This window comes from Lactuca serriola, chromosome 8, assembly GCF_051521515.1.
Source record: "Lactuca serriola cultivar US96UC23 chromosome 8, Lser_US96UC23_V15, whole genome shotgun sequence".
NCBI lineage: Eukaryota > Viridiplantae > Streptophyta > Magnoliopsida > Asterales > Asteraceae > Lactuca > Lactuca serriola.
In genome coordinates, this window is record NC_136415.1 from 109006136 (window position 1) to 109021085 (window position 14950).

The 14950-nt window shown below is 38.0% G+C and overlaps 1 protein-coding gene across 1 annotated transcript; it reads right to left on the minus strand.

The window, feature by feature from the left end:
* Positions 1-312: 312 nt before the first annotated feature.
* LOC145067263 (uncharacterized) lies at positions 313-1038 on the minus strand. The gene has a single exon (XM_079014443.1). It carries the CDS (start codon positions 1036-1038, stop codon positions 313-315), a length of 726 nt encoding a protein of 241 aa, XP_078870569.1.
* Between the last annotated feature and the right edge of the window lie 13912 nt (positions 1039-14950).

The window sequence follows — 14950 nt, forward strand, 5'->3', positions numbered from 1 at the left end:
TACCATGCTCCACGTCCTCACTTCTTCTTAGCCTTTGCAAATCAGAAAAAATGTGAAATCCACATCCTGTATCAACGACCCAAGAACGAGAATATGATGAGTTATTAGATAAGAAAGTGTATATACCTACAGAAGTCGAATTCATCTTTCCATTTTTAATGTTTTGCAAATACTTTGGGCAACTTCGTTTCCAATACCCTTTGTCGTTGCAGTAGAAGCAAGTGACATCTTTGGGATCAGAGACAGGGGAGCATTAAAACTGGATTTACCTTTGGGTCCATTGCTTGACGAACCAACTTGAGACTTTCCCTTCTAGTTTTGATTTGGAGGACATTTCCTCCTTTTCCCTTTCCCTTGACCAATGGCCATAACGGGAGAACTAGTAGGAGTGGAGACAACACTTTTTCCCTTCAACCCTGCCTCAAATGTTCGCAGGAGGTTTTGCAATTGAGACAAAGTGGTCTCATTGTTTTTCAAATGATAGGTCAAGATGAACTGATCATAACAACTTGGTAAAGAGTTCAAAACTATGTTGATAACCAACTCTTCATCAAAATTCACATTAAGCTTGACAAGCCGATCCACGTATCGTTGCATTCTTTTCACGTGGCTGCTAATAGATTCTCCTTTCATCTTGATTGATATGAGGGAATTTACCACCCTGTACTTTTCTTGACGAGCTCGCTTATGGTACTTTTCCATATGGTCATTGTTCATCTCAAATGACCAGTAATCCTCATAGTATCTCTGCAATTTAGGAGTCATCGTGGCCACCATAATGCAAGAAAATTTTGTTGCACCATTGTAGTGCTTCTTGTAGGCAGTCAGTTCTTCAGGAATGGCCTTTTCTTCGTCAATTTCATTGAACTCTTTCTTAAGGACATACTCCCTGTCCTCGAAATGAAGGAACATCTTGATGTTGCGTATCCAGTCATTATAGTTGGTGCCATCCAATGTCACCCTTGAGCAAATGTTTAACAATGAGAAGTTTTGATTGGAGGAGGAGGACGAACCAGAAGCATCATTTAGAGTAGACATCTATAAAAGAAAGGTAGTTTTAGTTAGATAAGAACGATCCTTGATATAACAACCGAAAATTGAAATAATAAGGCGGGGGTCCAACTAAAAAATCACAACTTAGAAAAGGGATGTTGTAATCTAATTGTAAATTTTATAAAGGTTGGTAAATGACTATTTACCAATTCCAAAATTGAAAAACGAAATTTAAAGGAAATTAAGTTAAGTGAAATTCCTAGATCTTCTGAGACTCATTGAAATTTTAATGGCATGTTTAATCACAAATTATGATCTTCCATTTGTGACTGGGACACCGAGGATCACAAACACAGTGTCAATAACCATGCTTATTAGCTTGACACTATCGATGTCATTTATCATCTCATTTTAATGTGTCGGTTAACCACATGCACTACGTTAATCAATGATAATTTTTCGAGATGCCCATTATTACTCTTTATAGTCACTATTAGTGTGTCGGTTAACCACATGTGTTCCACTAACTACTACAAAGTATAATGTGCAATTTCATGGGTTGGCATACAAATTCACATTTTTCCAAAAGTAACTAAGATTGAGATTTAAATTAAAAGAGTTTAGTTACTTTTAATCGCATTATAATTATTAATGAGAATTAATTGTCCTATGAAACCTGTTTGGCTAACGACCCTTCACCATACAAGAGAGCGGTGGGTAAGAGTGGATACCCAATGGCGGTCATTTTATAGGTCGCTTCCTTAAAATCCCTTTATAGTATGGCTTCGTGAATGAGGCGTACTAGCGGTTCGAATGACTTAGTCTTATACATATATTAATTATTAAACATTTAATTTTACATATAGTATAAGGTGTATTTTAAAACTTTGTCAAAATAATAGGTTTATAACAAAATTAGAAAATTTATATTCTTTTAAGTTTAATATAAACCAAATAATATTTGGCTTTAATTAATAGGATTAATTAATATCTAAATCAATCATTTACACATTTAAAAATCAATCATATTAATCAATAATTAATTAATCAAGTCAAAGATTTATCTCATAACTTTTAGGCTTGTAATTTATTATCAAATATTCAGCAAAATCGGATTTGGAAGATATTTAAGGCAGATAATTACCAAACAAAACAGATTGGGCAGATTATTACGAAAAATTTAATCTGATCATATCTCACGTCGTGAGCATCAATGCTCACGTCGTGAGATGCGTTTAATTCAAAAAACTTAGTATTGATCAATTCACTAATGTGAAATCACATGAAAGATAGTCATAGACTCTGATACCACTGATGGGTTATGGAGGTTAGAAAAAATAATGTTCTGAGTGGAAAAAACAATTAACAATTAAATGATTAGGGCACATACAACCTAAGAAGGATCTATGTCTTTCACATAAATGCAACATACTATGAACTATCAATCTACAAAAGTTTTCCTATTCAAACTTGAATTAATTAGTAAGAATACATACCTTATTGATTGTTGAAGCAAACAACCAAGAATTCCTTTTGTTGATATTTTGGAAACAAGCACTACAAGTGTCGTGCCTCTAGTGGTTCCCACCCAACACAAGCAAAAAGGATATTAAGGAGAGATGAGAGGGGAGATCAGAAATTCGGCCAACCCTTGGGGAATGATGAGTACCGAAAATTCTAGGGGTTAGCCTCTTTATATAGTGCAACAAGGAAACCATATATGAGCCCAAAACTAATATAATAATATTATCTTGAATAGGGTAATTATCCAGTTTCTTAATTATCCATCAATGTTAATTCTAGAACCCTAAAACCCACCTCTAAACCGTCCAAGGCTCCAAGGAGGTTCTAGAATGTCTCTTGTTCAACTATTGAACAATTACACTTTAGTCCCTACACTTTTAATTAATTCTTTTAATCAAAAATATAATTCCAATTAATTTTTGATTAAATATTACTATTTCTAATTAATATATTATTTCCATAATATATTAATAAATTATTTATTTCAATTTATTAATCAAATAATAAATCATCCTCTCTCTCCAAAACATCATGTCCAATTGCTATGTTTTAGGGCAACCCAAAACGACTATGCTACCATCAATTCAAGTTTATAACAATTGTAGTTAGGGCTTAGACACCTAGTCCAATACCCTCCACATCAGATATCTGTCTCACGGAAACTATTGGGTCCTTAACCCCTTCGAGCTTTGGGGGTTTCATGTTGCTGAAATCTCGGTATTGCATCGTCCCTCTCCCATAAACTCTCACAACAACAATGACAGCAGTGGCTGCAGCAGCAACAACCTTAGTGAAAGTGACATAAAGTTCATTGAAAAGCTCAATCATTGCGGTCTTGACAGAACCAAACATCTTCGAGATCGTCGCCCTAATTGTCGTGGTCACCTAAGTGGTGCTCATCTCGTGGATCCCATCATCAATCAACCCTAGCCTCTCAGGGCAGTCAACTCCTAATCCTGAACCTCTTGTAGTCTCTTTACTGAAAATAAATCACGAAAGATCAGATAATCACATTATATCCTATCACACCACTACTTGACCACTAACCCCCCCCCCCCTTCGAATTAGTGACTTCCTTGACACGCGTATGGGCCTTGTGCTTTCAATAGTATGGGCCCATACTACCTTCCACACTTACTCGTATTTTGCTCAAAGGATCGTAACGAACTTCTCGACCACAAGTCCGAAGCAAATAGGATATGCATACATTATATACCTTCTCTCTCTCTCTCTCTCTCTCTCTCAAGAGTAGCTAATCTCTCCATGTGTAGCCCACCTATTAACCAAACCAACCCATGAAACTTCCACTAACCCTGTAGCTGCCTTGTATATGCTAATCAAACATATTCGATAGACAATCGAGTAATTGATTCTATCCTAAGCCCACAACCAAACAAGGAACATGAAATAAGGCTAAATCAAACATTCTCGAGCTATAAAATCTTATTTATGTATAACTATGATGCACACACTAAGAAACCAAAGTAATAATGTTGGTTCCATATAACATTTCAAGAAGTTCTCCTAGGTTATTAGACATCATAAATCAGACAATTCTATCATGCAATTCCTAAAGATACCTAGCCTACAAACTAGCATGTAATTCTATCATATCATCAATACACAAAAAAGTGTGGGTATCTAAGGGAATAAATATCCTTGGGATCGTGCTGATTGTGCAAATTGTATCCTCTCATTTGTTTATTTTAGATGTAATTATGAAAATTATTTTGCAGTTCTAGATTTTGAGTCTGGAATCACACGAGTGTTCATCCAATTCTCTCAAACCAAGGCTCTGATACTAACTTGTAACATCCCAAAAAACATAACATTTTTTTTTCATTTTTATAAAACATTTCCACAAAACCATAGATAGTAAATCATTGTTTTCAAACAATCCATAACAACATAGTATCAAAATCTCTAAAAAAACATAATTCAGTAGGAGGATGTGTACGATCAGGCCTTCGCCTTGCCTCGATCATCTGATGTTCATGAAACCATGAAATTAACAACTACAAGCCAAATCTTAGTGAGTTTCCCAAATATACCCCACACACAACAAATATACAATGCATGTACACAAGGCTACAACATAATGTTGGACCATCACTTGAGCCTTCAACAACAAGTTGGACTATTTTTAAGCCTACATCATAAGCTGGACCGCTCCTTTGGGCATACAATATCAATTGGACTGCCCAGGTATCTTGACCTTCAGCACAAAGCAGAACCGCCTCAACCCAACCACAATATGTCGACATATGCAAACAATAATCAATAACCAACAAGTTTAGGTAACCATACAAATATACTAATCTAACAGATCACTACAACATAGCAACATCCTATACACAAAGATACATAAGCCAATCTTGTGGGTTGGCATTGGTGCCTTCGACCACGAGTATACTGAGAAAACTCACCTCAAAGTCTAGAAGATAGTTGAACTTATCACAAATTCAAATACCAGCTCTACATGTCACCTATACAACATACAGGGACCAAGTTTCAATCTACAGCTCAAAATGCTCCATTTGACCTACAGTCAAACTTTGTCAAAGTCAACGGTCAACCTTCAACGGTCAAAAAGTTAGCATTCAACTTCCAGCCGATCTCCAATCCACAAAACAGCTCTATGCCCAACGTAGAGCCTAAGGTGGCAAAATAGAACAGAAAAGAGCTACGTGCAATGTAGCTACAACTATGTTCTGCGTAGTACAATGTTGTCCAACTTTTCCTATTAAGTGCTTAATACAAAAAGTTAACCTTCCAAGCTTCGAGATCTATACTAAATTGACATCTTAATGGATAAAGTCTCTGACTTTATCCATTTGCATGCATACAAAGAGCACTAATCCAAAACCTAGGTCCAAAAAGCCTTCTATGGCTAAAAATCTCATGCATGGATGGATGAGAGTGACAAAGCTCTCATTTTTGTTACTTAGCAACCCCAAAAATGACTAGGAATGGTAATCCAATGGTCTAGAGTAGCTCTTACTCATATACACCATGGTTATGGGGACAAAAGTATGAAATTCTTAAGCATAACTAGATCTAACATAAACAACATCAAATTGGAAACTTTTTACCTTCTGGAGATGGATGAGTGGATGCAAATCCTAGATCTATGCTGATTTAAGCTCCCAAGTGATTGCACAATGCTCTTATTGTTGGATTAGTGTCTAATTCCATAACTATTTTGGTATGTACTTGACCCGATGGTGCATGGTCCTTTTGGGTTGCCTTCACCAAAGCAACTTGATAGGATGAATTATGGAGAGAAAGGATTAAATATGATTTATTAATATATTATGAGAATAATATATTAAAGGAGAAATCATATTGTTTAATTAATATTAGTCAAGAATTAATAAGAATTAAGTTTGTGACTAAAAGACATTAATTAAGCTTAAGGGACTAGAACTGTCAATTGTGTGATAGTTGAATATTGGGCTAATGGACTCCATATTAAAGGGGTGGACGAATTCTATGGGGAAACCCATTAGAAATCGTCCAAAGGCCTTTAAGAAAGGAGTACATGGGTTGCTTTGGGCCTAAGTATCCAAATTAGGGTTTCCTTGTTAGATAACCCTAATAGCCTAACTATTTAAGGAACCCTTAAGCCCCAAAAACGTGTAGAAGTTGTTCTCTAGGGTTTCCACACGTTTTGGGCAGCCTCCTTCTCTTCTCTTCTTCATCCTCTTGTTCTTGGTGTTTATGAACCATTAGAGGAGTGACATTTGTGACTCTAAGCTTTCTAAAGTCATTACAAGAAGGATTTGAGATTGTTATTACTACATAACAATCAAGGTATGATATAAAGCCTAATTCATATGTTATATTGATTATCATATATTAGATCTAGGGTTTATAGTCTTGGATGAATTGCATGTACAATAGAGAAACCTAGATCCAAGCATTAGGGTTTGTATGAGCACATAGGATGTTCTTATGGCTAAAACCCATCACTTATTCATTTAAAGGTGAACACAAAACACTCCAAAGGCTCAAAACTCAAAAATGGGGATTATGGTTTCTAACAGGGTTGTTTGGGAGGATGGGGGCTGAGAATGGAAGGGCCTCAAGGGGTTAAAGCCTTCAAATAGAGCTCACAATGTAACGCCCGCAGATCCGGGCCAGTCAATTTAAAGACAATGAGCGTCAAAATTAAAGTGTGATATAAGCCTGATATCTTTACATAAAGTTTTAGTGGTCGAAACAAGAATTCTGGGGATATAAAGAACACCGAAATCCGAGTTATAACGAAGAAGTTATGACCCGTCGAAGTTTCGCGACGAAATCGGCACGATACCGAGAAGCATAAATAGTGAATTTACGATAGAGAGACTTTTAGCCTTAGCGATCTAAAAAAAATTCGTAGAATATGTTAAACCGAGAGCATCCATAAAAAGAACGCCCAAATCTGACTTCGTATGAGGAAGTTATGATTTTTCGAAGTTTCGGCTTAGTTGTGTACAACCTGAAGTTTGAATATTAGATCGAGTGGTTTCTAGCCAACACAATCTAAACGAGAATCGAAGATCTGGTTAATAGTAGTGTAACGATAAAAAGACAGACGAAAACGGACGTCGGATGAAGAAGTTATGAGATTTTAACGGACCAATCCTATCGCGACCTGTTAACAATATAACTTTTAAAATAAAGTCAAAATTAGCCGACGAAGTTTAAAGGAAAGTTGTAGAGTACGTTTCCATCTATGCGTGGATATAAAGAATTTCGAAAACGGAGCTCGTATGCGAAAGTTATAAATTTTAGAAATCGAGTGTGCAATTTGCGAAACCTGATGCGAACTAGATGACGTGGCAGCATCTGGGCCGTCGCTTGTTGATCACGGCTCAGCCTTCAGATTTGAACACTTGGCTCGCATGCACAGAGCGTACAAGAAGAACGCAACGCATCCAAAGAACGCCTCGCGTCCGAAGGAAATGCTGCGCGTACTTTGTATCTTTCATGCGGTCCGAGAGATAGCCACTTCGACCCAGCAACCTTGCAACACGCGTCTCTACGCCCTGCGTAGATCAAATGAACGCAACGCGTTCAACGAGGGCTCACAGCTATAAATAAAAGGGCGAGGCCATCTGATTTTCCACACCTTTCTCACTTCTCTCTCTCTCTCACTACTTTCTCACTCTAGCCTATCCTAACCCCCCCCCCTAAACCCTAGGGAACCCCCTAGCACCCGAAGGAAGCCCCGAGGCTCCCAGAGTCCCAAGAAAAATGATCTTTCGTTTTAGAAACGCTGCTCCAAGCAAAGCTCGGTTTTCTTTAAAACCAACTGTAAGTGAGCTACGCCTATGAAATTTTTAATATAGTTTTTAAATAATTATAGTAATGTGATTAGGTCCTTAGAATATTTAATTAGGCTATTATTATGGGTTATATAATGCCGTTATAATATCTTTTTAACCACTGGCGGTACGGGGGATCCGATTTGCAGGACCGCTTGGGTTGCTGGATTCTGAAGTACTTATATGCCAAAATGATCCTTCCCTCCGTTGTTCCATGTCTGGCCTCGTCTGTATATAGTGGGTGAAAAGTATTATGGCGCGCTTATATAATACTAATAATAGCTAGACTATTAATTAGTCTCGGCGAATATTAAACTAAACCCTAGTGGTAGCGATACTAGGTTTTGTCGAGGGAAATTGTTTTGAGAGTAACGAAGTGCTGTTCGAGTGCCGAGTCACCACCTTCTCAAGTGAGTGCATAGTTACTTTCATCTTACACATAGATATGAAGTATTTTATATAAATTATGTGTTATGTGTGCATATTGTCTGAATACTTGCTGTCTATGTTGGATGAACGATTTTATACATGTTTTAAATGATTTAAACTGTATATGTGTTTTATATCTACAAAATATTTTGGGTAAAACATGGGTAGATGAATGATGAGGGATGGAGGCTGAAATAAAGGAACATTTGTAGTTTGGACCTAGTGCCCTACATGTGAACATTGGTAGCAATGGACCTAGTACCCTATAGATGAGCATTGGCAGCTGTGCCAAAATCTGTAGATGTTTTAGATCTACGATAAACATCCTAGCAGCTGCACTCTAAGGATAGTATCGACAGCTGTGCCTAATAGAGAACATTATAACCATGACAATAGCGCTTAAGTGACAGTACTAGCAGAAATGCCTCATAGAGAATGTCACAATTTTGGCAGTTGCGCCTAAGTGATAATATTAGCAGCTGTGCTTGACAACTGTGTCATTGGCAGTGTTGGACTTCGTGCTGTTTCCTTAGGAATGAAAGAACGATGAGTAGCCGATTCTTAGGGTAAATCCTTAAGAAGATAATGGGGATGGGTAATTGGGTTGATTGTATGATGTTTAAACATAATAATTGTATTATTGTGGGTTGAAAACCCTATATACTCACCAGGTTTCCCAACCTGATCCACTCAGTTTATTTATATCACAGGTGTTGATATGAAGTCACATTAAACTGAAAGATTAAGGAGATATAAATCACTAGTGATAATGAATGTAAGTTCTGTTTATGCTTATGTTTCTGTATTGACGATGACATCCCAAATGTTTTAAAATGATTAAAAATACTTTTCTTCGAAAATGCTTTGATAACGTATTTATCATGTTTTACTGGGAACAAATTCCGCAACATTTTTATTAAAAGAGGTACTCTGATTTTTATAAAGCATAAACAAAATCGGTCTTTTCTGTCCGTGAAAATGGGGATGTCACGGTTGGTATCAGAGCATTAGTTTAAGCGAACTAGGAGTTTGTAGGATTCTAGACTTAAACTTAGAATGCTAAGCGATGATTGTGAGGTGTGAGCACTAGCTTATTTTAGAAATTGTGCCTAAAATGTTTTTTTGTGCTAAATGCTTTGTGCCTGATATGCTATTATTTGTTCGGATCTATGGTCTATTGTCGACCAGATCTGGAAACCTTATGTGTTTAGGATTCTAAACGTATTACTACGATATTAGAACTAACATGTAAATGCATCGGAGGGATAAGGATGATTTAAACGTCTATCCTAAGTAAAGATCTAAATTCACCCTATTCGGTGTAAAGATCAAAATGGCAAGAACCCGCACTGGAGCCGGGAATGCAAATGGGGACAAGAATCAACCTCTAGTGATTGAGCAAATACCCGTTATGGTAGCCGCTCCAGAGCCAATCACCATGGACGGAGTGCAAGCGATGATCCCGACGATGTTGGATCATCAAATGGAGGAAACCAGACGTTTGCTTCAACAAAATCGAGAAGAACTTACGATGCCAGTTGAACAACCCGAATTGAACGATGGGCAGTCAGAATGAGGGAACTACAGTGGGACTGTTGGTCAAGCCAACCCACCAATAGTTCGGCAAAACAAATAGGATTACGGAGTCGAGAGGAATGGATGAAAGTACAAGGATTTTCTGACTTGCAAGCCATCGACTTTAACTGGAAAGGAAGATCCGATCGGGGTCATGGATTGGATCTCGGAGATGGAGTTAGCTTTCATGACGTGTGGTTGCAGAGGCAAACTAAAAACCATGTTTGCGGTACGCCAGTTCAGAGGAGGCGCGGTTCGTTGGTGGAACACTCTGGGGAAGACTCTAATCCCCAATGAGCCCCCGCAACTGACGTGGGCAGAGTTTTTGGTGCAGTTCAAACGCAAGTACTGCTCAGCCCAAAATCTGCTCAAGCTAGAAAACCAATTACTAACCCTGAAGAAAGGAAGCATGTCAATTGATGAATACACCAACAACTTCACAGAGAAGATGGAGTTCACCTTGCATCTTATTCCGGATGAGCTGACAAAAATCGACAAGTACGCAAAGGGACTTCCATGGGAGTACGCGGTGCCAGTGCATCAGGCACCTACTCTGGAGGCAATTATTTGGGCTGCCAAGTCCATGGAGGAGATGATCAAGGGAAGAGCCGCCCGCAAGATTGAGGTTGGCATAAATAGGAAATTCGAAGGATCGGCAAGGCCTTATGAGAAGAGAAATTTCAATACAAGGAAGTTTAAAGGAGGAGGAAGTGAAGAAAGATGGTGCGAGAAGTGCAAAAAGAAGCACACTGGAAAATGCGGTGAGGAGGTGACTTGTTTCAAGTGTGGGAAGCATGGGCATTATGCTAGAGAGTGTACATTCAACAGAAGGGTGTGCTACAGATGTAACGAGGAAGGGCACTTCAATAAAGACCGCCCAAAGAGAGAGGGGCTACAAAGCCAAATGTGCCACCAAAGCCAAAGGCGAGAGCATTTCAAATGATCCTTGACGAAGCAGATGGAAATGAAAGGGATCAGGAATGAGGATCTATGAAGTAGTCGTGTAGATAGTACTATGTGGTATAGCCTATTAGAGGCATAGTATAGGTTGAACTTGAACACCTATGTAATAGTTTCAAGGAATAATATAAAAACCTTCGTTTTGTTATCTGATGTGTCAAGTTGTTATGTGATATTCTTGTATGGTGACTTGGATGAACTGCGATACAATACTTGGGACGAGTATGAGTAGGTGTGAATGGTAGTAGAGGCTTATGCTACCGGAAGCACAGGACTCACACTTGGATCATGGAAAGTCACAAGGTTACCAAGGAGCTAGTAATTGATTCCGTTGTATTCGAGTAAGTCGTTACCATCATTTCGGTAATGACTAAGAAGATTGTTGTTATTCCGACCCTAGTGGTCATATCAAATTGAGTCCGAATAAGACGAGTATGTGAAATGGTCCAGAGAACCAAGTTCGATGTAGCATCTGATTTAAGCCGGAAGATTGAAATAAAAGATAATCAAGGTGATCAGTAGAGGCATCATGATAGTTGCTTGTAGCTAGAAATGCTACCTTTTAAGATGTGATTAGAACATTAAGGAAGGTATAGTCTGTTTTGGAATTTGACTCTAAAAGACCTGAGTCCAGGCAATGCATCATATGATGAGAGGTCATTAGAACATGACCCATCGGTCTATTATGATAATCTAAGGAAGAAACTTATCTCAAGTTTAAAGAAGGAGTCTCCAGTAAGGATCAAGATTGTGACTTGAAGGTCATAGTTTAGAGTCTAACATAATTTAGAGAGTGGGTGCAAGATCGAAGTTATGGTTATTACCTAGGATGAATAAATAGCATATGGAATCATTATACACGCCCTATTTTGTTGATGATTTCGAGACGTAATCATCCTAAGGGGGACATAATTGTAACGCCCGTAGATCCGAGCTAGTCAATTTAGATACAATGAGCGTCAAAATTAAAGTGTTAGATAAGCCCACTATCTTTACATAAAGTTGTAGTGGTCGAAACAGGGATTTCGAGGATATAAAGAACGCCGATATTCGAGTTATAACGAAGAAGTTATGACCCGTCAAAGTTTTACGACGGAACCGACACGATACCGGGAAGCATAAATAGTGAATTTATGATAGAGCGAATTTTAGCCTTAGAGATCTAAACAAAAGTCATAGAATATGTTAAACCGAGAGCATCTATAAAAAGAACACCCGAATCTGACTTCGTATGAGGAAGTTATAATTTTTCGAAGTTTCAGCTTAGTAGTGTACAACCCGAAGTTCGAATATTAGATCGAGCGGTTTCTAGCCGACACAACCTAAATGAGAATCAAAGATCTTGTTAATAGTATCGTAACGATAAAAAGACAGACGAAAACAGACGTCAGATGAAGAAGTTATGAGATTTTAACGGACCAATCCTGTCCCGGCCTGTTAATATTATAACTTTCAAAATAAAGTCAAAATAAGCCGACAAAGTCTAAATGAAAGTTGTAGAGTACGTTTCCATCTACGCGTGGATATAAAGAATGTGGAAAACGGAGCTCGTATGCGAAAGTTATGATTTTTAGAAGTCGAGTGTGCAATTTGTGAAACCTGATGCGATCTAGATGACGTGGCAACATCTAGGCCGTCGCTTGCTGATCACGGCTCAACCTTCGGATTCGGACACCTGGCTACCAAGCGCAGTGCGTACAAGAAGAACGCAGCACGTCCAAAGGATACGCTGCGCGTACTTCGTATCTTTCATGCGGTCCGAGACATAGCCACGTCGCCTCAACAGCCTTGCAACACGCGTCTCTACACCCTGCGTAGATCAATCGAACGGAGCGCCTTCAGCGAGGGCTCGCTGCTATAAATAGAAGGGTGAGGCCATCTGATTTTCCACACCTGTCTCACTTCTCTCTCCCTAACTACTTTCTCTCTCTAGCCTATCCTAACCCCCCTGAACCCTAGGGAACCCCCTAGCACCCGAAGGAAGCCCCGAGGCTCTCGGAGTCCCTAGAAAAAGGGTCTTTCGGTTTAGAAACACTGCTCCAAGCAAAGCCCGGTTTTCTTTAAAACCTGCTGTAAGTGAGCTACGCCTATGAAAAATTTAATATAGTTTTTAAATAATTATAGTAATGTTATTAGGTCCTTAGAATATTTAATTAGGCTATTATTATGGGTTATATAATTCCGTTATAATATCTTTTTAACCACTCGCGGTACGGGGGATCCGGTTTGGAGGGCCGCTTGGGTTGCTGGATTCAGAAGTGCTTATATACCAAAATAATCATGCCCTCCGGTGTTCCATGTCTGGCCTCGTCTGGATATAGTGGGTGAAAAGTATTATGTCGCGCTTATATAATACTAATAATAGCTAGACTATTAATTAGTCTCGGTGAATATTAAACTAAACCTAGTGGTAATGATCCTAGGTTTTGTCGAGGGAAATTGTTTTGAGAGTAACGAAGTGCTGTTCGAGTGCCAAGTCACCACCTTCTCAAGTGAGTGCATAGTTACTTTCATCTTACACATAGATATGAAGTATTTTATATAAATTATGTGTTATGTGTGCATATTGTCTGAATACTTGTTGTTTATGCTGGATGAACGATTTTACACATGTTTTAAATGATTTAAACTGTATATGTCTTTTATATCTACAAAATATTTTGGGTAAAACATGGGTAGATGAATGATGATGGATGGAGGCTGAAATAAAGGAACATTAGTAGTTTGGACCTAGTGCCCTACATGTGAACATTGATAGCAATGGACCTAGTACCCTATAGATGAGCATTGGCAGCTGTGCCAAAATCTGTAGATGTTTTAGATCTATAATAAACATCCTAGCAGCTGCGCTCTAAGGATAGTATCGGCAGCTATGCCTAATAGAGAACATTATAACCTTGACAGTAGCGCTTAAGTGACAGTACTGGCAGAAATGCCTCATAGAGAATGTCACAATTTTGGCAGTTGCGCCTAAGTGATAATATTAGCAGCTGTGCTTGACAACTGTGTCATTGGCAATGATGGACTTCGTGTTGTTTCCTTAGGATGATCCTTAGGAATGAATGAACGAGGAGTTGCTGATTCTTAGGGTAAATCCTTAAGAAGATAATCGGGATGGGTAATTGGGTTGATTGTATGATGTTTAAACATAATAATTGTATTATTGTGGGTTGAAAACCCTATATACTCACCAGGTTTCCCAACCTGATCCACTCAGTTTATTTATATCACAAGTGTGATATGAAGTCACATTAAACTGAGAGATTAAGGAGATATAAATCACTAGTGATAATGAATGTAAGTTATGTTTATGCTTATGTTTCTGTATTGACGATGACATCCCAAATGTTTTAAAATGAATAAAAATACTTTTCTTCGGAAATGCTTTGATAACGTATTTATCGTGTTTTATTGGAACAAATTCCGCAACATTTTTATTAAAAGAGGTACTCTGATTTTTATAAAGCGTAAACAAAATCGGTCTTTTTTGCCCGTGAAAATGGGGATGTCACACACAACCCAAGAATTAGGGTTTTGGTTCTGGGCTTCTTGGCCCTGCGTAAATCATTTAAGCCCCGTGTCCAAGCTTCCCTCCTACGCCCTGTGTCATAGACTACCTTACACCCCTCGTAGGACCAAACTTCCAAACACTTAAACCTTAAAATAAAGAAAATAAATATATCTGCAAGGAGCGGGTGTTACAAGTCGAGTTTAAACCTACAAAAGAAACTTCCCGATAAAACTATATGTGGTGAGGAGTTAGTGTATATAGATCTCATGTACGTAATGCAAGAGTTCATATTTTTCTATTATGTTGGCAATAATGGAACAATTTTGTTCGTTGGAATAATTTTATTGGTAGGAACAAAGAGAAACGTATTTACTCTATACTTGACAAATACCAATACATAATGGGGAGGTTAATGTTATTATATATGTGCAATTATTTTATCTCTCCCGTATTTTTTATATGTATTTCATATTTACGATGAAATTTATGAAGATTGGGTCGCGACTTTTTATTCTGTGCAAAGGAATACTAACTAATTTACTAATTTGAGAGAAGGGTTAAAATGAAACTTCCTCCTCCTTGAAAGGTACCAAATAAATGATTACCTGAATCCGAATTTTGAACATAAACCAATCACTTTTAAAAA

Bases quoted from the DNA above. Each gene is read 5' to 3' on its own strand.
- LOC145067263 (XM_079014443.1), bottom strand. From the start codon at position 1,038: ATGTCTACTCTAAATGATGCTTCTGGTTCGTCCTCCTCCTCCAATCAA.